This window comes from Mustela nigripes, chromosome 16 (genome assembly GCF_022355385.1).
Source record: "Mustela nigripes isolate SB6536 chromosome 16, MUSNIG.SB6536, whole genome shotgun sequence".
Classification (NCBI taxonomy): domain Eukaryota; kingdom Metazoa; phylum Chordata; class Mammalia; order Carnivora; family Mustelidae; genus Mustela; species Mustela nigripes.
The window spans coordinates 25,071,129-25,095,154 of NC_081572.1; the positions used below are offsets into that span (position 1 = coordinate 25,071,129).

At 59.3% G+C, this 24,026-nt stretch overlaps 1 protein-coding gene and 1 long non-coding RNA gene across 2 annotated transcripts; both read right to left on the reverse strand.

Moving 5' to 3' along the window:
* Positions 1 to 1,073: 1,073 nt before the first annotated feature.
* On the reverse strand, positions 1,074 to 2,512 carry LOC132004185 (uncharacterized). The gene is made up of 3 exons (XR_009400439.1): positions 2,188 to 2,512; positions 1,422 to 1,578; positions 1,074 to 1,289 (listed from the first exon to the last, which is right to left on the reverse strand). It is a non-coding gene; the product is annotated as an uncharacterized LOC132004185 (long non-coding RNA).
* A 2,377-nt stretch (positions 2,513 to 4,889) lies between these two features.
* COL1A1 (collagen type I alpha 1 chain) lies at positions 4,890 to 22,395 on the reverse strand. Its single transcript, XM_059379981.1, has 51 exons — positions 22,169 to 22,395; positions 20,457 to 20,651; positions 20,329 to 20,363; positions 20,186 to 20,221; positions 19,980 to 20,081; positions 18,870 to 18,941; positions 18,564 to 18,608; positions 18,345 to 18,398; positions 18,083 to 18,136; positions 17,519 to 17,572; positions 17,345 to 17,398; positions 17,039 to 17,092; positions 16,895 to 16,939; positions 16,723 to 16,776; positions 16,564 to 16,608; positions 16,343 to 16,396; positions 15,971 to 16,069; positions 15,837 to 15,881; positions 15,641 to 15,739; positions 15,455 to 15,508; positions 15,208 to 15,315; positions 15,075 to 15,128; positions 14,690 to 14,788; positions 14,468 to 14,521; positions 14,271 to 14,369; positions 13,609 to 13,662; positions 13,370 to 13,423; positions 13,212 to 13,265; positions 13,057 to 13,110; positions 12,572 to 12,616; positions 12,381 to 12,479; positions 11,995 to 12,102; positions 11,445 to 11,552; positions 11,188 to 11,241; positions 10,959 to 11,012; positions 10,619 to 10,726; positions 10,479 to 10,532; positions 10,296 to 10,349; positions 9,979 to 10,140; positions 9,785 to 9,892; positions 9,560 to 9,667; positions 9,399 to 9,452; positions 9,190 to 9,297; positions 8,771 to 8,824; positions 8,549 to 8,656; positions 8,188 to 8,241; positions 7,791 to 7,898; positions 7,413 to 7,695; positions 7,105 to 7,295; positions 6,558 to 6,800; positions 4,890 to 6,439 (listed from the first exon to the last, which is right to left on the reverse strand). Exons 1-51 carry the CDS (start codon positions 22,257 to 22,259, stop codon positions 6,293 to 6,295), a joined length of 4,383 nt encoding a protein of 1,460 aa, XP_059235964.1. The 5' UTR covers positions 22,260 to 22,395; the 3' UTR covers positions 4,890 to 6,292.
* Positions 22,396 to 24,026: the final 1,631 nt, after the last annotated feature.

Consider the following 24,026-nt stretch of genomic DNA (forward strand, 5'->3'; position numbering starts at 1 on the left):
TGCCCGGGAGCAGCCAGAGCTGGGAGTCTTCCCGGCCCCTTGCTTCCCTCTGCTGCCCATCTTTTGCCTTGAGATCTTGGCTCCGAGGAGCACACGGGAGCCTGGCCGCCAGCCTGGGAGGAAGTGGCCCAGACAGTAGCTGGAAGGATGGCGTGACTGCGGAGGACGCCGAGCCGTGCCTGGGCACACGCGCACGCGTGCACCCGAGGGCCCCTGGCAGCACGCGAGAAAGGCACGGCTGTACTCAGCACCTCTGTCCTCCCTGAAGGGCGGGGTCCTCCTGCAGTCACACCCAACCCTCCACAGTCATGGAAGACCAGCCACCGTGGCCCCCCAGCCCCCACCACCCTGAGATGTGGCCCCATGCCCTGCTTTTCACCCTCAGCTCCTCCGGTCCCACGGCCACCACTGCTCCGGGACCCAGTGCGTGGGGCCTCTGCTGTCACCCTCAACAGGGCCTCACCGTGGCCTGACTGTAGACATCTCCTCAGTCCGGGAGGAGGATGTCTGCTGGAGGGGAACACAGGGCCCTACCTACAGCTGGCCTTAGTCCTCACAGGGCCTGTGTCTCCCCAGTTCTACACACACACACACACACACACACACACACACACACAGCATTTACAGCGTGGGTTTGGGCTCAGAGCAAGCAGAACTCGAATCATGGCTCTGACAGTTCGTTTGCTCGTAAGACATTAATCATAATTGCCTAGGGCTGTTGGGAGAATTTATGAACCCCAGGCAAATGCCTGGCATCTGGCCGCTCCCCAAAAAGGAGACATTATTACCCATGAAACCTCCTGTGAGCGCAGCCAAACCAGAGAGGCCCGTGGGGTCCCCCCACCCCAGGAGGTCCAGCTTAAATAAGCTCCATTTACATTCTGTGCCCTGTGAAGGGTTCATGCTCTGCCTCTAGGTTGGGGGTGGAGGCTGAAATGCCCATGCTTCCTGGTGTCGGTCAGCTGGCCAGTGAAATGATATTTTGGGGTATACTGGGTTAAATAAAACATGTTATTAAAATTAACTTCGCTTGTTTCTTTTTATTGCCTTAATTGGCTGAAATGTAAAATTACATTTGTGGCGAACATACTGTTTTTCCTGGGCAGTGCTGGGTTCACGGCTCTTCCTTTATCTCCACTCCAGATCAACCCAAACCCAGAGCCCGGCCCCTTTCCTCGCTTTCTCCAGAAAACCTGTTTGCAACAGACCTTTGTGCAGGCGTGAGTTTCCCAAAGCCTGAAGGAATTGTTGGGGGTGGCGGGAGGTCCGCCCCACAGCAGTGAAGTCACCTAGAATGTGAATATGTGGCCTCCTTGTTCTAAAATGTGCTTTGGTCCCCATCCCACCCCATCCTCCTCTTCCTCCCATGGTCTTAGGGAGAGAAAACCCCAGTCTCCCGCATCGGCGTGCATGAAACTCACCTCCCTCCGAGCCTTTCTGCGCGTGCACGTGCTGGGCGAAGTCTTCGACGTCTCCATGTGCAGAAGGGTCTGAATTACCCTGCTAGACCAGGGCCATCCTTCTTCCCAGGACTTGCCCACTGGCCCGTGGACATCTCTCAGCTCTACTTGGTACCCTCTGGAGCACATACCAGGAAGGGGATAGAGACACCTGCTTACCAGCACTTGGCCTCTGCGATCCTGACACTTTAGGTCTGTGGTCTCTCCCCACACCCAGCCTCTCCGGGTTTTTCCCCAACTCTTCCCTGGTCAGCCACCCCTGTTCACCCGCAGGCCTACCTATGCCCTCTGTCGCCCCTATGCAGACACAGGTCCTTACTGCTAGACCCTTTCCATCTCCTCCTCTGCCAGGTGTGTGGGGGAGCGGTCCTCACACCCACAGACCACCCCCTGCCCACCAATCAACCCCAGCACACCCACACGTGTGTGGGGCCCTTTGAACACAGCCCCGTTTGTTTATGGGTGGACGGGCCACAGAGAGTGGGACACGTTCTCCTCCACACAGGGATATGTGGGCAGCACCCACCCCCTCACCCACTCACACAGCCTCCCACATTCACAGCCCCGGGCAACGTTCCTCTGGGGGGTCCCGGTTTTGAGAGCAGCCCCACATTTCTTCTCCTGCTCACCGCACAATCCCCACGTGCCCCCCCTTGCCTGAGGCTCCCACACTCCAGCTAGGCAGACTCCCTGCCACCCCAACCACCTCTCCCCTCCTCAACCTCACCCATGTCCATCCAGGAAAGTCTTGGAGGCACCAGGCAGCTGAGGGGTAAAGAGCTGACTCCAGAGAGGAGGGGAAATCTGCCACATTTCAGTCAGGAAAAAAAATCCTGCCAGGAGATGGGCTCATACCACGGAAGGGACCCAGGATGCTGAGAGAGCCGCAAAAAATATAAAATCCAAATGAAACCTCCTTCTTTTCTAGAATGTTCCATCTGAAGTTGACTGAGAAGTCAACCTTAGGAAGGTGGCTCCTCACAGAAAAGACAAAGGAAAAGTCCTTGGAACGGCGACGGGAGCGGCCGGCCCTATGCCATGACGCGGGGGGCAGCCGGGGTCTGGGGGAGCGGGTCCCGGCAGCTCTATTTAGGGCAGCTGTGATGTCAGTGGAGAGGAGGGCTTGAGTCGGGAGTGTGGCACAAAGGCCCCTTTGTCCCCTTCCCCTCCTGTCCTGCACACACACTGAAACCACATTCTGGCCTTGCAACCACAGGATCCGAGCTGCCCGGCACAGCCCTGCCACATGGCGTTACCTCGCATGCCCTCAGACGCATGCACTCGTGTCCCCGTGTATAGATTGTGCCCACCTATTGAGGGGCATAGTCCCTTGTTTGTCTGGAGATGCCCGACGCGGTGGCCACTAGCCGCTTATAGCTTTAAAATTAAATACAATGTAAAGTTGAGTTCTGCAGGGGCACCACCCACATGTTAAGTGCCCCCGAGTCACGTGAGGCTAGCGGCCACGCTATTGAGACCCCCGGAGAGAGTGAGCTTTGAGGGTGCAGAAGGCGCTGGCCTTGGGCCTTCCGAGGCTGCCTGCTCCCCCCACGGGGGCTGGTTTTCATTGCTCTTCCTCTCGCTCCTGTCCACAGTGGCCTAGAAAGCTCCCCCTTGCCACCTCACCCCCTTTCTCACTTTAATCTCCCCAATCTCTAAACCTGGCCTCTGGCCTTAGTCCGACTGCCGGGCCTGAAGAGCATAACTGGCGGTGGTGGGGAGACGGCGGGAGGAACGAGGGTACACGTGGCCGGGAGTTGGGGGGCACTGAGCTGGCAGAGATAAGGGCTGTCAGTTCAGGCAGAGGAAGACGTGTAAAGAAAGGTCTGGATGTGGAAAGTGTGGTACATACGTGGGAGCTGTGGTCATGGTCACCCTTTCTGGCTGGTGTGATAGGTGTGGCAAGAGAGGGACAGGGAGATGGGACAGGTGGGTAACAGCCAGGTAGAGCCTTGGTTGCCCCCCGATTGCGGGGGTGGGGAGGATGCTGGAGGCCAGGGTAGCCGAGGGTGACCAAGGCATCACCCATCCATCACCACGCAGGTCGGGTCGGGTAAGCTGCCTAGGAAGAAAACCTCATTTACGTGTCATAATTTCTTAACCGCTCAAGACTAATTCCCTTTCTACACTGTCCAGATTGTGGTAGAAGTGCTAACAATGAATTATTAAAAGGAACAATTAGTCGTCATGACCACCTAATGACAGCAATGGCATTAGCATGGCTGCCAGTGGCTTCTTAGACTCCGTCTCTCTGAGACCTGAGGGAAGCAAGGCGTGGGGGGAGCTTTCCTTCCCTGGAGGGTTTAGGTGCCCTGAGACCTTGGGTGGGTGGGTGGGGGAGGGGGGCAAGGCTTCAGCTTCTCCCTGTCTCCAGGTCTCTGGGTACCTGGTCTACTCCAGAATTCTGAAGACCTCTGTGCCCCAGTGACGGCTCAGGGCTGTTCCTCTTCCCTGGGATTGGGAATCTGACCAGTCACCTTCCCTCCAGGGGCCACAGGTTCTTAGGCAGGCAGGGGGAAGGGGCAGGCAGACGGAGAGGGAGAAGGAGGCAGAGGAAGCAAGAATTTTTTTAAAAGGATCAGGCATGGGCAGGAGGCAGAGGCTGGGCTAAAGGACCTGCCAGGCCACCTGGATCCCAGGTGTGATGGGGACTTAGGAGGCCAAGAGGGACCTGGTAGCTCCCAGTGGGGTCAGGGCCTGTCATCAGCAGGACAGCACCCTGTCTGTGCCTTGAAATGCAGCTCTCTGAGGGTCCTACGGAGGCTCCCTCCCTCCTTCCCTGGGTCCGGAGAGCCAGAGTCCTTCCTCTCCTCTGGGCCCTCAGGGACCCTTCTCTTGACCTGTCCTGCTTGTTGCTCCCTTGGGGGAACTCCAAGTGAGCGAGGAGGGAGGAGAAGCCAGACAACCAACCGTCCATGTTTCCTCGGGGCAGAGGCCTTGAGGAAGGGGTTCCCAGAGAGTCCTCACCAGTGCCCCCCCCCCCCCCCCCCCCCCGCAGTGCTTCCCACAGTGCTCCCCAACCCTCTGCACCCCCAGCCCTGCAGGGTGTCCCCACCCGCGGAGAGCGGAGTTGATGGTGTTGATGCCGAGGTTTGGGCAGCCCAGGAGCTGAAGCGAGGCATGTGTGCTCTTGCGTCTTGCTAAGGGTTGCTAGGGTGCATGTGGCACCCTAAGGAATTAGGACATTTGGGAGACAGTCTGGGAGGACTACAAGAGCGAGGAGGAAAGCGTTTAGGCATAGGAAAGGCAAGAGGAAGCGGGGAAGCCACTGCAGAGGGTGCTAGATAAAGAGGAGGAGGGAAGGCGCAAAAACAGGAGAGCTCCGCACCCCCCCACCCCTGCCAAAGCACAACCCCCCCACCCCGCCCCAGCAGGCTCCCCTCCCCCAACCCTAGACTCCAAGGCAGGAAATCAGGAGGCCACTGCAGGTATGTTTGGGTCATTTCCACATGCTTTATTCCAGCAATCAAAATAATTAAAAACATCTCAAATTATTATACACATACAAAATAGGTACAGAGTCTTGCTTCCTCCCACCCCTTGGGGGAAAAACTGCTTTGTGCTTTGGGAAGTTGTGCTCTGAAACCCAGAGAGAGGACACAGGACAGAGAGGCCGAGAGGATGGGAGCCGCTGAGGAGCGGGGTTTCAGAGAGAGTGAGAGGTGGAGAGAGAGGCGGTCAGGGGGGCGGAGAGGTGGGGGAAGGGAGCACCGAGCTGAGCTGCGACACTCTCTCCTCCCAAGTTAAGTAGCACCTTTAGAAAATTCACGAGTCCCCATCCGCAAGGAAAAAAAAAAAAAAAAACAACCAAAGAATAAAAAAAAAGACTTTGAACAAAAAAGGAACATTTGCTGGCCTGGGGGTGGGGGTCCTTGACTTCCCTAGCACCAGTGAATCCTTTCCCAGCCCCACCCCGTCACAGAGATGTAGCACCTTTGATATAAAATGGGGAGCCCCTTCCGCCCCGCCCCCACTCCCGCCCCCACGCAGTTGTCCCGGTGACACACGGAGACAAGAAGAGGTAGTCCTTCAGCAACACAATTACACAAGGAACAGAGCAGTCTCTCCCACCCAGCCCTGTCGCACGGGGGATTGACACGTGTCCCTGAATGATTCCGCTGTTTCCTTCCGCTTTGTCGTGGCCCCTCCTGACTTTCCTCCAAACCCGGCAGGCAGCGAGGGGCCCGTGGGTCCCCCAGCACGCCCCCTCGAACACGAAGAGTGGATTGTTGCAGGAGCCACGGGGAGGCCGGATGGTGAGGCTTCTTTGGCAGTCTGAGAACCTCAGGTCCCCCAAGGGTTTGGGGGTGCTGGGTGAGGGGAGTGGGCTGGGAGTGTGGGGGTCACTTAGGTGTTTTAGCATTGCCTTTGGTTGCTGGGCAGACAATGCATTGTTTCCTGTGCCTTTCGGGGAGACTTAGACTTGGGGAGCAGTGAAGGGGAGGCCCCAAGGAGGGTTGGAGAAAGGAGCAGAAAGGGCAGTGTTGGGGTATGATAAGCCCAACGGGCAGAAAAGGACTTACCCCCATATGGGTCTTCAAGCAAGTGGACCAAGCTTCCTTTTTTTAAAAAGTTATTTATTTATTCTTTTTTTTTTTTTTTTTTTGGTTAAGGTTGAATGTGCTTTTGGTTTTTGGTCATGTTCAGTTGGTCAAAGATAAAAACTAAGTTTGAGAGATGAATGCAAAGGAAAAAAATATTTTCCAAAGTCCATGTGAAATTGTCTCCCGTTTTTTGGCTTTTTGGGGGGTTCAGTTTGGGTTGTTTGTCTGTTTCCAGGGTCAGGGGTGAGTGGGTTGGATGGGAGGGAGCCAGGTTGAGTGGGAGCGAGTTTACAGGAAGCAGACAGGGCCAATATCCATGCCGAATTCCTGGTCTGGGGCGCCAACGTCCAATGGTGCCACATCGATGATGGGCAAGCGGGAGGTCTTGGTGGTTTTGTATTCGATCACTGTCTTGCCCCAGGCTCCGGTGTGACTCTGGGGTGAAGGGGAGACAACGGGAGAGGGGTGTCACCGGGTGGGAGTGGTGGGGTGAGGGCCAGTACGGCCTGCCAGGAAAGCCGGAGCCCAGACAGGGGCCCGGCCCGGGACTCACCGTGCAACCGTCGTAGGTGACGCTGTAGGTGAAGCGGCTGTTGCCCTCGGCCCGGATCTCGATCTCGTTGGAGCCCTGGAGGAGCAGGGCCTTCTTGAGGTTGCCGGTCTGCTGGTCCATGTAGGCCACGCTGTTCTTGCAGTGGTAGGTGATGTTCTGGGAAGCCTCGGTGGACATCAGGCGCAGGAACGTCAGCTGGATGGCCACATCGGCAGGATCGGAGCCCTGGCCACCATACTCGAACTGGGGGGAAGAGGGGTAGCGGGGAGAAGCAAGTGAGTGACCACGCTGGAGCCTCTAGTCCTGGCCTCCCTCCCTCCCTGGAGTCCTCTGAGAGCATCCCGGAGCACCCTTCTCCTGTCCAGAAGTAGCAACCCTTGCCCCATGTCTGAGCCAGGATCAAGGGCCCAGGACTCCTGCCTCCCAGCCCAGCAGTGTCCGTCCCCCTTATCAGGAGTCTAGTTCACCCAGGACCTCCCCTCCTGACCCTTCTGAGCCCTGGGCCAGCCCCATCTTGGGAGGGCGGCTCGAGGACCAGCGGACGCACCTGGAATCCGTCGGTCATGCTCTCGCCGTACCAGACGTGCCTCTTTTCCTTGGGGTTCTTGCTGATGTACCAGTTCTTCTGGGCCACCTGGGGCTGAGTGGGGTACACGCAGGTCTCACCTGTCTCCATGTTGCAGAAGACCTTGATGGCATCGAGGTTGCATCCTTGGTTGGGGTCAATCCAGTATTCTCCTGCGGTGGGACAGAGCGAGACAGAGTCAGGGGAGGTACTGGCGGCGGCGGGGCACCCTTGGTCATCCGGGCCCCTTGGGGCTCCACGCGGTCACAGAGGGAGGAGGCGGCCCTCACCGCTCTTCCAGTCAGAGTGGCACATCTTGAGGTCACGGCAGGTGCGGGCTGGGTTCTTGCGGCTTCCTTCAGGGCTCCGGATGTTTTCGATCTGCTGGCTCAGGCTCTTGAGGGTGGTGTCCACCTCGAGGTCACGGTCCCGGACCACATTGGCGTCATCGGCCCGGTAGTAGCGGCCGCCATCGTGAGCCTTCTCTTGAGGTGGCTGGGGCAGGAAGCTGAAGTCGAAACCGCCGCTGGGAGGACCAGGGGGACCAGGGGGTCCAGGAGGGCCGGGGGGACCCTGCACAGAGAGGGAGGAGAGCCGGGATTACCACGGTCCAAGAGCCCTTGGGGCTGAGGGCCACGGGGGCTGAGGGGGTTGGGGAGGCTACGTACAACAGGACCAGCATCACCAGTGCGACCGCGAGGACCAGGGGGGCCGATGGGGCCTGGGAGACCGTTGAGTCCGTCTTTGCCAGGAGAGCCAGCAGAGCCAGGGGGACCCTGGGAAGAGGAAGATGGTTGGAGGAGTCCTGCTCAAAAGCACAGGACCACCAGCCCAGCTCTGCAGAGAAGCCCACTGCCCTCCCGGCCCCGCTCAGCCTCCACAGCCTCCTTCTCATTCATTCTTGCAGTCAGGAGAGATCTTCCGGGATTCTTCTTCCCTCCTCCCAACCCCTGCCTCCAGACCCTTCTACAGAGAGATACGGACACCTGTGTCCCAGACAGGGGACCCCGAAGTGAGCCTGGACTTGGGCCCCAGCAAGGGAAGGTAGATAGAGGCACGACTTACTCGGGGACCAGCAGGACCAGAAGCTCCAGAAGGACCTTGTTCACCAGGAGAGCCCTGAAGGACAGAGGCAAAGGCAGTAAGACCCCATGTGGGTCAAATGTGGCCAGCAACCTGCCCCCTGCCCCATTATTCTGGACATCTAGTCCCAAGGTGTCCACAGGCTAAGACCCCCTCTACCCTCTCTTTGTGTCCCTCACCCTCCCAGAAGCCCCTTGGCAATGGCCACAAATCTTTACACCCCGGTCCCTGCTAGGGAGGAATGAGAATGATTATCCAGAGGGCAAACTGAGGCAACCCCCCCCCCCCATTGTATAACAGGGCTCAATGGCAGCTAAGGGCTGGGGGTGCTAAGTATACTCACGGGAGGACCAGGAGGACCCTGGAGACCAGAGAAGCCACGGTGGCCCTTTATGCCTCTGTCACCCTGTTCGCCTGTCTCACCCTTGTCACCACGGGGACCTTGGGGTCCCTAGAAGAGAAGAGGGAACAGGCTATCAGGTAGAAGGTTCATTAGCACTGAGTGGGATGTAGGCCACCTCTGGGCCAGGTACCCAGGACACCAGGGCCGGAGTCAGGCACTTACAGTGGGACCACGAGCTCCAACAGGGCCAATGGGACCAGCAGGACCAGCAGGACCCTGGGGAGAGCAGAGAGTACATCAGATCCTACTACAGCCTGAGCTGCGGGGTGAAACCACCCCGCGGCCATGTCCGTCCCTCCTGAGTCCCAGATGAACCTTCAGGGGAATTCAGCTTCGTGTGACATGGGGCAAGCTCCTGGGGCCAAACCCCCTTCCCCAGGGGAGGCGACGGTCTATCTGGGAGAGGGGCACCTCGAGGCTGAGCCACGGCTCGGGTTTTCAGGACAGCCAGGGGCCCCGACATTTTGTAAGACCCCCTGTCCTCGCCCAGCCTCAGGGAAGTCAGATGTGCATTTGCAGGCCCACAGGCCGGCCCAGAGAGTCCCTGGCCCAAGACGACAGGCTGGAGTCCAGCTACTTACAGTCTCACCACGGTCGCCGCTCTTGCCAGCAGGGCCGACGGGGCCGGGGGCACCGGGAGCACCGGGAGCACCGGGGGGTCCAGCAGGGCCGGTCTCACCACGGTCACCCTAAGAGTGGCAGAGGAGGGGACAGGGAGTCAGTCCCACCTAACGGGCTGGGGCGGGGGCACGGCAGGTGGAGCCGTGGCCCTGGGGCGCAGGCATCTTACCTTGGGGCCGGGAGAACCATCTCGTCCAGGGGAGCCTTCAGCACCAGGAGATCCCTGCCGAGAGAGAAGGAGGTGTGAGCATCAGCAGGGGGAAGGGAGGCGCAGGCCAAGGCCAAAGTGGGCTCGCGGAGGGCATTGCCACAGGGCCGGCAATGGCTCACCTCGCGTCCAGACTCGCCAGGGGGTCCAGCCAATCCAGGGGGGCCCATGGGACCAGGGGGGCCACGCTCACCACTGGCTCCAGAAGGACCTTGTTTGCCAGGTTCACCCTGGGGGAGAAGACAGAGTCAGCCCAGAGACGGGGTAGAGGCAGGGCCCTCGGCCTCCAAGGCTGCAGCCCCAGGGATGGTTCTTCTCGGGGTGCCCCGAGGGGAGGGGGCACTCACAGAGGGGCCGGGAAGACCGGGGAAGCCTCTCTCTCCTCGCTGACCGGGCAGGCCGACCACACCACGCTGTCCAGCAATGCCTTGAGGTCCGGGAGTGCCGGGAGCACCCTGGGTGCAGGGAGACGAAGATGAGGTGCCTTGCCAGGGCCGGGGAGTACATCCCCGCTCGGGACCCCTCGGGAGGGCGCACTTACAGCTGGTCCGTCGGCACCAGGGGATCCTTTCTCGCCAGCGGGGCCGGGGGGACCGGGGGGTCCGACTTCACCGGGACGTCCAGCGGGGCCAGTCTCACCACGGGGACCTTTGCCGCCTTCTTTGCCAGCGGGGCCGGGAGGGCCAGGGGGTCCAGCATTTCCCTGGGCAGGGAGAAGAGGGGCTGTCAGGTTCCAGCGGATTCTGGAGCCCCGCGGAGGCCTCAGAGGGGTCCAGCACCCTCTCCTCCCCTGTGCCCCTTACCACCGCCACCCCCCGCCAACCCGCAGAGCGTTGGAGTCTTCACCACAGTACTTACAGAGGGGCCGGGGGGACCGACTCGGCCAGCAGCACCAGGGAAACCGGTAGCACCCTGGCAGAGGAGGACAGAGAGTTCAGAGGGAGAACACCCCCACCCCTGCCCCAGGCTGGCCTGGCCGCCCCTCCCCCCCGCACACAGGTCAGCAGGAGCCCCAGCAGAAAAGCAAAGTGAGGTACTCACAGGGGGACCAGCACTGCCGCGAGCACCTTTGGGTCCAGGAGCACCAACGTTACCCTGGAGGACAGCACAGAGCCATTAAGACCGGGCCGGTCCCAGCCCCAGGTCCACCTGCGGCTCAGGGCCGAGAGGGTGATACTCACAATGGGGCCGGGGGGGCCAGTGGGGCCAGCGGGGCCTGGGGGACCTGCGTCGCCTTTAGCACCAGCATCACCGGGTTCGCCTTTAGCACCGGGTTGGCCATCAGCACCCTGGGGAAGGAGGGAGGGCGGTGAGTGGAGGAGCGGGGTACGGCAGCGGCAGCCCTCGCCCATCAGGGGCCCCCATGGGGCTGGGGAAGGGCAGCCACTCCAGGAAGAACGGGACAAGAATCCCTCCCCGCCCTCCTTCCCTGACTCGGGCCCACGCCTCTGTCCTTATGCAGACTCCCAAGGTCCCGTGTCCCAGTGGGAGATGGAGAATGGTGGGGGTCTTGGTACTCACAGGGGGGCCAGCGAAGCCAGCAGGGCCGGGGGGACCAGGCTCACCGCGGTCTCCCTAGGAGAAAAGGAGGCAGATTGGAGTGGGGTCCTGGGCTGGGGTGGGGCAGAGCTGGAGGGGAAGATGGCCGGAGGAGCATTCCCCAGGGCCCAGAGCCCGTGAGAGAGAAGGAAGAGGAGGAGGCAGGAAGCAGCACAAAGCCTGGGGCAGAGTGTGGGTCTTCTATACTTACGGGGGCGCCACGAGCTCCAGTGGGACCAGCAGGGCCGCTAGGACCTGCTTCACCCTGAGAGGGAGGGACAAGAGGCTCAGGTCAGAGAAGTAAGTACCTCAACAGATGACCCCAGGAGAGCCTCCCCTGTCTTCTGGTCCTCCCACGTTCAGGTGACCAGCTCAGAATGGCAGGACCTGCCTCTCCCTGGGAGCAGTGCCCAGGCTTGCTGGGGAATCTGTGTGTTGGGGGGGGAGGGACAGTGGGGGCCACCTCACCTTGTCACCAGGAGCACCAGCGGGGCCAGGAGGACCAATGGGGCCAGTCAGACCACGGACACCATCTTTGCCGGGAGAACCGTCAGCACCTTTGGGACCAGCATCACCCTAAAGACAGAGGAAAGCCTGAGACTTGCGGTGGAGGCGGACAGGGAGGTGACCTGGAGTGTCCTCCTGGTGTCTGGGACCCCTCCCCAGCTCTGCCCTACCCCGGCCTGTGCTTGGGACTCAAGATCTTTCAGAGCAAAAGGTGCCTGCTTGGGGGCTGTGGTGGAACTTGGGGCAAGAGGCCCATGCCTTGTGTAGAAGGATGAATAACGCCATCCGTCAGGTCACCCTTCCTCCCGTTACCATGGTGATTCGTGGGGCGGGAAGAGCCTGGATAGGCTGGTAGAGGGTTTATCAGCAACAAGGCCAGAGGGGAAGAAGAGAGGATTAAGGAGATGAGGGAAAGAGCCCAGGGAGGGTAGAGAGAGAGGCTGGAGTGTCCCAAGCAGAGGGAGACAGAGATGGGAGCCCCGCACGGCTCAGGGGAGGGGGCTTAACTTACTCTGTCACCCTTAGGACCAGGAAGACCAGCTGCGCCTCGTTCACCAGGCATTCCCTGAAGGCCAGGAGCGCCCTGGCTACCTGGGGCTCCAGGGGCACCAGCATCACCCTAGGGGACAAACAAGAGGACTGGTATGAGGCAGGGGTCCCAGGAGTGGGTCACAGCCCTGTGCCCCCTTCTTAATACCTCCTGGTCTCGGTGCCCAGGATAAAGATAAGCACCAGCTAAGAGGAAAGGCTCCCAGCCCAGAACTTCGGGCTGCCCACGGATCCCACTCCGTCCTGTCGCCCTGCCACCCCTCCCTCATATCTAGGGGGCTTTGGCCACAACCAGGCACCTGCCCCTGCCTCAGAAGGGGCTGGACCTGGTCCCTCTGCTGCCCTCACCTTAGCACCGTCATTGCCAGGGGCACCATTGGCTCCCCGGGGACCTGCGGGGCCGGGGGGTCCTTGCACGCCGCGTTCACCGGGGAAACCTCTCTCGCCCTGGAAGAGAAGGATGGGGCGCATGATGGCTGCTCCTGAGACAGGGCCAAGAGCAGGGCATTCAGGCAGGAACAGCCAGGAGCTCTACTTACTCTTGCTCCAGAGGGGCCGGGGGCACCAAGGTCACCAGGAACACCCTGAGGGGGAGGGAGGACAGAGAGTGAGCCAACCCCACCTCAGACCTCCCCACTGGAGAGCGTTCTTGATGTCCTGGGGGGATGGCCCCTGGGGTCTGTCATTGGAGACCAACCCCTTCTTTGCACTGAACTGGGCTTAGCCCTCTCATCCTCCTGGGGTGGTGTCAGAGACAGCCCCTTCCCCAAACTCTGGGCTGAGGGAAAAGTCAGAGTGAGCCCCACAGCTCAAAAAAAAAAAAAAAAAATCATTCGGACCAGCAGCCATGTAGTCCCATCCAGATCTTATCGGGCAGGTGTTCTGCGCCCTGCTTCCGGGAAGTCCTGCAGGGTGTCTAGCCTGGATCCCTCTAGCTGCTGGTTATCTATGCAGGGAGGCGGGCTGGCCTCTTCCTCTAAACGCCCTGTGTTCCCCACCTCTCTGGCCGCCCGCTACCTCTCACCTGTTCGCCGGGTTTGCCAGCTTCACCAGGAGGACCAGCGGGGCCAGGGAGACCCTGTAGATGGGAAATGAGGGGGACAGGAGGTGGGTAGGATTAGAATCTGAAAAAGAACAAGGGGAACCCCAGACCTTCACCCCCTGCCAGGCAGGCCTCACCTGGAATCCGGGGGAGCCAGCGGGACCTTGTTCACCTCTCTCGCCAGCGGGGCCCTGTCACAGAAAGAACGCTGTGGTCCCTGGAAGGGCCCAGTGAAAAGGGGGGCGGGGTGTCTCCACAGCACCCCCTCCCCAGGCTGCCTGCCCGGGACACTTACGGCAGGGCCAGGGGCTCCCTGAGCTCCAGCTTCTCCATCTTTGCCAGCAGGACCCTGTGGGGAGAGAACAAAGGACTCAGGGTTGGGGAGGAGGCAGGGGGACAAGGACAGAGCAGACCCCCACGGGGAGCCCCTGCTGCCCTGGTGAGAGGCTGCGGCCTTCTGTACCCCTTCTGCAGGGAGGGGATGTGTCACAAGCAGGGGCAGTGAGGGGACAGAAACCACGGGGAGCTACTTACAACAGCACCGGGGGGACCAGGCACGCCTCGCTCTCCAGCCTTGCCGGGCTCTCCCTGCAGGGAAACAGAGTCAGAGTCAGCGGGGCTTAGGTGGGAAACCAGTCCTCTTGGGTCCTTTTGGTTTACCCTGAGGGACATTTTTTTAAGGGGTTTTCTTTTCTCCCAGCTCTGGTCCTGGGGAAACGCTTTGCTGGATGTTACTGCGGGTTCCTTCCTATCTCCCTGAGCCCTCTCTCCCCAGACCACCTGTCCCCGCAGGCTGCTGCCCCCACCCTCTCCCTTCCTTCTTGCCACCATATGCCTATGGTGACCCAAGCTGCAAAGGGCTTTCATCTCCTCTGGTACCTCCTTTTCAACCTCAAAGAGCACACCCAGATTTAGGGGTGACTAGCATTAAAAAGGCCCATTCTTCCCCTGTGTGTGTGTGTGGGGGGGTGCTGCTCCAACAATACTTTTTCCCAAGGAGAGAGCAATGGGAGTAGAGTTAAGAGAGGTCTCATTATTTGGATAGGGAGACTGAGCCCCAGAGAGGGGCAGTGAGTGGCCTAAGGCCACACAGCAAGTCAGTGGCAAAGCTGGGACTGGCATCCAGGACTCCAGGACTCCAGGACATCCAGGAGCGCCTGTCCCTGTCTCTGGAACGTTCCTCAGTGAATACTCACAGCAGCACCTTTAGGCCCAGGGAAGCCCATCACGCCAGCCTGACCACGGGCACCAGGGGGGCCTGGGGGTCCGGGGCGACCATCTTGACCAGCAGGACCCTAAGGACAGAAGGCACAGAACCAGAAGTGAAGTCGGAGGGTGGGTGGGGGGGTGGGTGGGTGGGAGGGGGAGGGGCCCTGGGGGGAGCAATACTCACAGGGGGGCCGGTTTTGCCGTCGGGACCGGGGCTGCCGGGACTTCCAGTCAGACCCTAGGGGGCAGCAGACAGGTGTGAGCCAGGTGGGGAGAAGGGGGACAGAGGAGGGGAGGGGCACCTCAGGAGGCAGACCCGTGGTCCGGCTCCAGGGCGTCTCATTTCAGACCCCACACGGGTCCAGCACGGTCCTGGGACAAGTCCAGCACAGGGGTCAGAACTCACCTTGGCACCGGGCAGACCAGCTTCACCAGGGCGACCAGCTTCACCAGGAGAACCTTTGGGGCCAGCGGGGCCGGGGGAACCACGTTCACCGGCAGGACCCTGGTTGGGGGAGTCATAGGGACAATCAGGGTCTTAGGTCTGGGCTTCTTTACTGTGGCCCAGCATCTTACTCCTCCCGGTGGGGCAGGGTGGGGTTGCTCTGAGGGGCACTGGGGGCAGGGGGAAGCTCAGGGGGAAGCTCAGGGTGAAGTCCGGCACGGAGAGCCTGCAGCCGCAGTCTGGAGCAGTAATGACCGGGGCTGGAGGCGGGAGGCGACTACACGGGGGAGAGGAAGGTGATGCCCGCGGTGCAGCAGGGCGCACCCCAGCCGTGAAGGGACGTTACCTTGGGACCAGCAACACCATCTGCACCGGGGAAACCGCGGCTACCAGGTCCACCCTGCAAGAGGAGAAGAGGCCGGTGAGCTCCGACATGGGGGCACCAGGCTGGCGCTGGGGGCAAAGAGAGGGGCACTTACACGCTCGCCAGGGGGTCCAGGCAGGCCAGTGGGTCCAGGTTCACCTCGGGCTCCTCGCTTTCCTTCTTCCCCAGCGGGGCCAGGGGGTCCTTGAATACCAGTGGGTCCCTGGAGAGGGCAGAGACCAGGGGGCGGCCAGCAGTGAGGGGCCGACCGGGTGCCATCTCGCCCCTGGGTTCCCATCCCCTCGCAGGGTCTCCCTCCAGGGCTCCCCAGGGCAGACAGGCCAACGTGCGGGGACACTTACGGGCTCTCCCTTGGCGCCAGTGTCTCCTTTGTTGCCGGGAGCACCAGGTTCACCCTGCACGAGGGAGGAGAAGGGGATGAGGCAAGATTCTGGGGTCCACAACTGGCCTGGATCCTTCTGCTCCCGCAGGGAGGGCCACACCGGAGCTAGCGCATGGGGCGGACTCAATGGCAGAGGGATACTTACGCTGTTACCCTTGGGACCAGGAGGACCGCTGGGGCCCTGGGGTCCAGAGGGCCCTCGGGCGCCGGGGAAGCCGGGAGCACCAGCAATGCCAGGAGCGCCCTGTGGGAGGCAGAAGAGGTTGAGCTCAGGAGCGCAGGGCAGGGGCTCTGGAGGAGGGGCGCCACGGGGGTGGCTCTGAGACCCCTGGGGCACTTACGTTAGCACCTTTAGCACCAGGCTGTCCATCAGCACCAGGGTTTCCCTGTGGCAGAGAGAGAGAAGCGGGTGAGGGACAGGCCAAGACCGGGAACTGGAGGGGAGGCCCCAGGGCGCTGAGGAGGCGACACTCACAGCAGGACCAGCAGCACCAGCAGGCCCAGGGGGGCCGGGCTCACCACGCACACCCTGGGGACCCTCAGAGCCTCGGGCTCCTTGGGGACCAGCTTCACCCTGGATGGGACAAAAAGGACATGTCAGGAGCCAACCTGGAAGCCCAGCTCCCCTTTGGATGTCTCCGTGTGTGTGTGTGTGTGTGTGTGTGTGTGTGTGTGTGTGTGTGTATGGCAGGGACAGGAAGACCAAGAATCAGGACTCCCATATCAGAGAAGGAGATCCCAGCACAAAGGGGATAGGCTTCTCTGGTCCCTTTGGTTTGGAGAGCGGGGAGACACCCCCCAACCTTGGCCTGTGGCAACCGTGCTCAGAGGAAGGCAGGGGGCTCACCTTAGCACCAACAGCACCAGGGAAGCCAGGAGGACCAGCGGGGCCGGTGGGACCCTGTGAACAAAATGGAAATGTCAGCAAGAAGGAAGGTGGTAGCTGCAAATCACAGCCAGGAATAGCAGAGGTCCTGGGATTCTGAGCCCCATGCCTCCATCCCCCCAAGAGCTGACACCAAGAGCCCTCCCCACTCCCAGGCACCGAGGTCCAGAGGTCACACTCACGGGGGGTCCAGCAGCCCCAGTAGCACCATCATTTCCACGAGCACCCTGCCGGAGAGAGGGGAGCCCCAGTTACCAGTGCTGAGCACAGGCCAGACCCTGTAACTGGTCAGGAACCCCTGCCAGGGCCCAGCTGTCCCCAAGGGGGCCAGGAGTACTTACAGCAGGGCCGGGGGCTCCAGGGCGGCCTCTCTCACCAGGCAGACCACGGGGGCCCTGACGACAAAAGCCAGAAAAGCCACGTGAGACGGGAGATGTACCTTTCCCCCGCCAAGCCTCATCTTGGCCCCTATATCCTGCACCCTCTCTTCCTTCTAGAACTGGACATACTCACCATCTGACCAGGAGCTCCATTTTCACCAGGACTACCAGGCTCACCCTAGAGAACAGAGAATAAAGTTGGGAATTTGTTCACACGGTGTAAGCTGGCGGGGGGTGGGGGGAGGGGGAGGCCCACGACATTTGGGCATCTTCTTACCTTGGGACCAGCAGGACCAGCATCTCCCTTGGCACCATCTAAACCACTGAAACCCTAAGATAGGAAGAAGGGGCCAAGGTGAGTACCGATGGAAGGGAACCTTGGTCCCCACTCTGACCTGAGAAGGTGCCTTAGGGGTTCCCCACGGGCTCTGTCTCTGCGCTAGACTAAACCCCAAATGGGCCAAGAGCTCACCCAATCTCTTCATTGAGATTTCTTTCCCAGTGGAGGGGAGTTCTTTCGGAATCCTACTCCTATCCCTTAGGATTTCTGTAGCTGCCACCCAGTGGCTCAAAGGAGACTTACTCTGTGTCCCTTCATTCCAGGAAGGCCAGCTGTTCCAGGCAATCCCCGAGCACCCTGGAGAGAAGAGAAAAGGAGGAGAGAGGTAGGGACATTAGAAGATGACACTGAGGACCCAGCTCCCAAGGGAAGCCCACTTGTAGAGAAGCCCATGGCCAGCCACGCATTCCAGCTCACCTGAGGTCCAGGAGGGCCACGCTCACCAGGACGACCAGGCTTTCCAGCTTCACCCTGAAAGGGAGAGAAAAGACCATCGTGCGCATGCACCCATGGGCCAGGAAAGTGTGGGAGGTCTGAGTTTTCTTGGTATTGTTGAAGGTCAGGTCGAGGAGCCTATAATCTTATCTTTGAATTTGGAGCTCAGCTTACATCTACTGTAAAATCCTTATTTGGTGAATTTTGAGTCCCTCCAAAGGTATTTCTGTTTATTTCTATATATGGAGGGTAAATCTAAGATAATTAAGCCTAAGGAAGTCATTCACCCCAAGGGGTGTGGATGGGGAATGCTTTTAAGGTGGTTGGAGGGTCCGGAGGGCCAGTCCTCCACTGGGAAGATGGGGAAACATCCCACAAGGGCTGGAGGTCATTTTTCAAGGGCAGTCCCATGCATCAGGGAGAACTTGGCTTCCATTCTTTGAGCATCACCCCCAAAGGTGGTGCAGCACTGGGGTGGAGATTACAGGGACCTAACCCATGGAGGTGTTGGGGACTACTTGGGATCTTCTCGCCTGGAATACTTACATCATCTCCGTTCTTGCCAGGGGGACCAGGGGGACCGCGGGGACCCATGGGACCCTAGAGGAAACAGGAAGAAAGGTGATTAGAATAGCCAGGATAAGGGGGAAAATTAAAAAAAAAAAAAAAAAAAAAGGGAAGGCAGGGATTGGAAGGAGGAAGTAGGGAACAGCCCAGACGACAGCGGTGGAGGGGTCCTTCAATGGGAGAATCCACATATTTGTAGAGGGAGTGTGCAAGTAGTGTGCAAGTTGGGGGGGGCACTTACTGAGGCTCCAGGCTCGCCGGGCTCACCAGGGGGGCCTTGGAAACCTTGGGGACCCTAGAGAAGAAGGAAAGAGGGATTCAGTTAGAAGGACAGGCCCCTACCAGTCTTTCCCCAGATCACTAATCGATCTCTCAGAGTACCTTTTGCTACCCTCATCCCAATCCTCCCTTCTAAAGACTGAAGCCCAGGATGGCACATGATGACATCCTGGATACTCACAGGTGCGCCAGGAGGGCCAGGGAGACCACGAGGACCAGAAGGACCCTACAGAAGGAAAAACAAAAAGATAGAGAGGTCATAATGATATCTCTATAGGGAAGAGCAATGTGGGTGTGGTCTTGCCATCCCCCAGTGGTTCCTGTTGGGACCACCCAGCTGTCTTGCATCCTCTTCTGGACTTCAGGTTCCAATGGTTGTCTTGATGTCCTAAGTTATCTATGCCACCCCCATAAGCCACCACTGGCCCATCCCCTCTGGATCCCCACGGACTCCTCTTCTGTCATCTCTGCCCCCCCAGTGGCTCACCATGGGGCCAGGCACGGAGATTCCTCCAGTTGATTTCTCATCATAGCCATAAGACATCTGGGGAGCAAAGTTCTAGGAAAAAAAAATGAGAGAGTGTATGAGAAATCAGGGAGTTGGAAGGTGGAAGATGTCACTGAGAACGGAATATTGACATGTGCCTCCTGATGTCATGAAGGAAAACAACATCTCTTGTGAGACAGTCCTGCCAAAAATGCAGGTCCCAGGGGCGTCTGAGTGGCTCAGTCATTAAGCGTCTGCCTTCAACTCAGGTCATGATCCCAGGGTCTTGGGTTCGAGCTCCACATCGGGCTCCCTGTTCAGTGGGAAGCCTGCTTCTCCCTCCCCCCACTCCCCCTGCTTGTGTTCCCTCTCTCACTGTGTCTCTCTCTGTCAAATAAATAAATAAAAATCTTTTTTTTTTTTTTTAAATACAGAGTCCCACTCTAATTATGAGGATATATCTGGCCAACCCAAATTGAGGGACAGTCATAAAAACAGTTGGCCTCTACCAAGCAACTGGCTTCTTAAAAAAATTTCAGGGTCGTGCAAGACAAAGAAAGTCCGAGGAATGTTCCAAAGTAAAGGAAACTGAAGACACGCGACAGTTAAGTGCAATTCATGATCCTGGATCAGGGGGAAAGCTGCAATAAAGGGCATTATTGGGATGTTGTTGAAATTTGGACAAGGGCCATAGGTTAGATAATAGTTCTGTACCAACGTTAGAATTTTGGAATGTAATCATTGTGCAATGGTCGCGTAAGAGAAAGTCCTTGTCCTCAGGAAAGACACACTAAAGTATTTAGGAGCAAAAGGACATGACATCCGCCAACTCAAGCACAAATGGTTCAGAAGGAAAAATAGCGACAGTTATATGTATACATAGAGACTGATAAAGCAAATGTGACAAACTGTGAAGTGTATGTGAGAATTCTTGGCATTAGTCTTGAAACTTTTCTCTAAGTTTGAAATCATTTCAAAATATAGTGTGCCATCTGCCAAAAAACCCACAAAAAAAAAAAAAAAAGAAAGAAAGAAAGAAAGAAAAGTAAAAGAACAGGAGGTGAGTGGAGCACACAGGGCCTGCTTGGACTTTCTTGAGTCTTCACTTACTCCTCCGAGGCCAGGGGGTCCGGGGGGTCCGGGAGGTCCGGGGGGTCCGGGAAGTCCAGGCTGTCCGGGGATACCATCTCGGCCAGGGGGGCCCGCAGGTCCCTGCAGCAGGAGAGGAGGGGGGAGAGGGCGGGCGGCGGTGAGCGCCGGCCTGGAGCCACGCCCACTTGCACCCCTACAGCCGATCGAAAACCACGCTTACTTACCCTTGGACCTCGGGGGCCAGTGTCTCCCTTGGGTCCCTATGGGGGTGGGGGTGGGGAGAGAAGAAACAAAATAAGCCGGGTTAGAGACGGGAGGCGCTTGAAGACACTCGGGCGGGTGGCAAAAGTCGAGGGCAGAGGATTACCTCGACTCCTGCGGTTTCTTGGTCGGTAGGTGACGCTAGGGGAGAAGAGACGCGGGTGAGCGGCGGGGTCTGCACCGGGTACGCCCGGCGGCCCCGCCCTCCCCCATCCCCAGGCCCCCGAGCCGTACCCTCGCCATCGGGGCAGACGGGGCAGCACTCGCCCGGGGGGACTTGGGCGCCGGGGCAGTTCTTGGTTTCGTCGCAGATCACGTCATCGCACAACACGTTGCCGTTGTCGCAGACACAGATCCGGCAGGCCTCGGGTTTCCATACGTCTCGGTCGTAGTACCTGAGGCCGTTCTGTACGCAGGTGACTGGTGGGACTGGGGCAAGAGGGGAAAGGGGGGGCTGTCAGCGGCGCTCGAGGCCCCCCACCTCGGGGCTCCAGGGACCCCAGCTCTACCCGTAGCCTCTCCCGTCGGTCGTAAGGACACTTTTAGATTTTCCATTTCCCGCCTCCTCCTCCCCGTCCCCCCTCCTTTCCCCAAATCCTTAAAAGCTCATCTGCTCCTCATCAGGGCCAGTGACAGGGCCGAGGCGCCTGGCCAAGGCGGCTATAACTCTTTCCAGTTCTCAGGAATTTAAACAAAGCTTTAGGCCGGAGTTGCTTCCAACTCCAACCCCAGACCATCGGCGCTGAAGCCAAGTGAAATAAAAAAGCCATTGGGGGGGGGGGGAGGTGGGGGAGTGGGGAGGAGAGAGACCAGGAGGGGCCCCATCCAGCGGGGGCGTGGTGTGTGTGGAGACGGGGGGGTGGGGTGAGGTCGGAGGGACCGGTAGGAGGAGAGAAGAGAGGTCCAGCCCCCATTCCGCCCCATCCCAGGGCAGGTGGTATAGCCTGGGCGGGGCTAGGGGATGGGGCGGGGCCTATTGGCCTGAGGTCCCGCCCAGAGTCTTGTATGGTACCGCCAAAGTTGGATATACCCTAACCTCCAGCACCCAGACATCTCAAAAGCGCTCTTTCGGGACAACTCCTCTTTCCTAAAGCTAACCAGGGTCTCTGGGTCACGCCTTAGCCAAAGAACCAAAAGTCCGCAAACAGTTAAATAAAGTAGCTAACCACGCCCACCGCGCGAGCGTCTACTCAGACCGCCACTAGGTGGCGGGCAACACTAAGCAATTCCCTGGGACGGGCCACTTCTTTGAGAGACTGAGCCTACCCAGTCCCCAACTTTATTTTCCAGGACTAGAGGTGGGGTCCACAACCGGCAATAACGCCCGTCCACTCAATGCAGTTCCTTCGCGGGGAAGCGCTGGACGGGGAGGCGCGGGGCTCAGTGTGGATCAGCAGAGGGCGCAAGGACCCCGCCCTGCCGAGTCCGCGCCAAAGTTTCTCATCCTCCAACCCGCCCACTCTCCGCGCCCCCTCCCCCCTCAGCCCAGCACCCCCGCGGCCCCAGGAACACTGTCTAGCCTGCAGAGAGGGCAAACAATCTTTCCTTATGAATCATCCCACAGCCTTCCCGATCGCTTTCACATCTTGGGTTCCAAACTCCCAGCAAAGCGCCCCCGTCCCATCTTCGACGTACTTTCCCCTTACCCGGCGCCCAGACCCCACATTTCCCCCGTGGTACTCCACAGTGCTCGCTCAGGACTCCCTCCTGTGTCAACTCCCGCGGCGCTCCATCCTTCCCTCTCACCACCCGCGGGCGTTCATCTACAGCCCCCACCCAGGGTGCACTGCCTTCTCTCCCACAGCGCGCAGGAAGAGCCCTCCCCATCTTCCTGCCCTCCGAGTCTCCAGAGCATCCCGAGTCTCAGTTTAAGTCGCAGACCGCCGGGACCGAGCGCAGGGCATGATACCAAGTACCCTTGGACTCCCCCAAAGTTTGGGACTTACTGTCTTCTTCTTGGCCCTCCTCTTGGCCGTGCGTCAGGAGGGCGGTGGCCGCTAAGAGGAGCAGGAGCCGGAGGTCCACAAAGCTGAACATGTCTAGACCCTAGACATGTAGACTCTTTGCGGCTGGGGTGGGGGTTAGCGTCCGCTCATGCGTGGCCTCACACTCTGCGTGCCTCCTGCTCCGACCCCGAGGAGAAACTCCCGTCTGCTCCGACGACTGGCCCGGGCCCCTTTTATACCATCCTGATGGAGAGCAGGGAGGAACTCTGCCCCTGGGAGAGGGGGAGCCGGCGGCCCGTCCCCCAGCCAATCAGAGCTGCCTGGCCCGGCCCCCAATTTGGGAGTTGGAAGGGAGAGGGGGAGGAGGAGGGAAGGGAAGGGAGTCCACCGCACATCTCCCCCCTTCGAAACTCTGCCTCCCCAGCCCCCAGCCCAGCCTGGGCCAGAGATGCTGCTGCTGAGGTGCTGCTAGGTCCCCAGTATAGGGTGGGCTAGAGAGTGGGTAGTGGTGCCCCTTGGGCTTTCTTCCTGGGGCTCCCCCATCGGGAGGAACTGGACCTGGGGAGCTGGAAGGGGAAGCTTCCAGTGGTCTGGAGAGGGTAGTCTTGGCCATGTCTCTCTCATTCACCCTACCGACATCCTTGGCCAGAACTAAGGGATGGGCATGAAGGGGCCGGGTTCTCCTCTAAAACAGAGAAGAACCTGAGAATTTAAAAGATGTTCCTGTTTAGAGGTGTCTTCTGGTGTGGCGGGGGAGCTTAGACATGTTTCGAGAAGAAGTTACAGTTTCCTTTGCAGACATTAGGAATGAGATACTTGGGTGGGGGTTGTTGGCAAGAGGGGATTTATTTTGAGGACATCAATTCTGCCTTGCTTGAGGATCCAAGATGGACTCAGATGCTCTCCCCCAAACCCAAGGTGGGACCGAGAGAGATGGGGTAGGGAGGTTGAGACTGCGTGAGAAATGCAACTGTGTGATCTCTCCAGAAGGAAGCTTGGGGGGTAAGTGATAGGGCAGCAGAGTGGTGATGGGAAGCTGCTGGGACCCTTCCCTCTGCCCCAGGCCAGTGAGGTTGCACAGGAACACTGTAGTCATCAATTACCTAGAAAAGGGTCTTGTGTGAGGGTAGGCCCCGGGTGGTGGCCAGGGCCTGTCTGAGACCCTCGTATCCCTCAGAGTCTCCTTCTGAGAGCTGCAGGGAGCAGCTGGTTGTACCTGGACTCAAAGTTGGAGCATATGGGGGAATTTGGGTGTCAGGGGGTTTGGGATGGAATTGCAGGGGAAGTTCAGTGACCTGATTTTAGAAGATGTTCCCTGCTGCCCCACCTCTTTCTTGAAAATCCAGGGCATTGCTCTCTGCCCCTGGAAACCCCTGAAGGGGGAAGGAGACCCCAAGAACAACAGGCTATATTTGGGGGGATGCCCCCAGAAGCCAGTGTCCTCCCTTCCCCTGGTCCCAATCTCCCAATAGCACTCTACTGTTGGCCCTACTGAAATCTGTGGGCCCAAGAGAAGGCAATTGGGGTCCCCTTGCCATGTCCATCAACTCCAGTCCCTCCTGCCTGGGTTCCCCCACCCCCATCACTCCAGAGCTGCAAACGTGGAAGCGGGGAGTCCCGCCTCCCCCAAACCATCCAAAATTCCATTGCCTCCCCCCCTCCGCCCCTCTCCACGCCCTCCCCCAGCTGGTTTTGTGCAACGAAGGCAAAGGAAAAAAAAAAAAAAAGACCAAGGGAACAGAAGGGGAGGGAGCCACGTAGGCCGTGGGCAGCCAGGATGAGCGGTGCGGGTGGGGCGGCGGAGGGAGAGAGCAGGGGCTATAATTAAAGGGAAAATATAGAGTTTCCAGAGAGCAGA

Bases quoted from the DNA above. Each gene is read 5' to 3' on its own strand.
- COL1A1 (XM_059379981.1), bottom strand. From the start codon at position 22,259: ATGTTCAGCTTTGTGGACCTCCGGCTCCTGCTCCTCTTAGCGGCCACC. The intron at 12,103-12,380 runs GTGAGGGCAGCA...TTTGTCCCCTAG, and splicing joins CTGGCAATGACGGTGCTAAG to GGTGATGCTGGTGCCCCTGG. The intron at 8,825-9,189 runs GTAAGTAGCTGG...TGCTCTCCCCAG, and splicing joins GCGGCGACCGTGGTGAGACT to GGTCCTGCTGGTCCTGCTGG.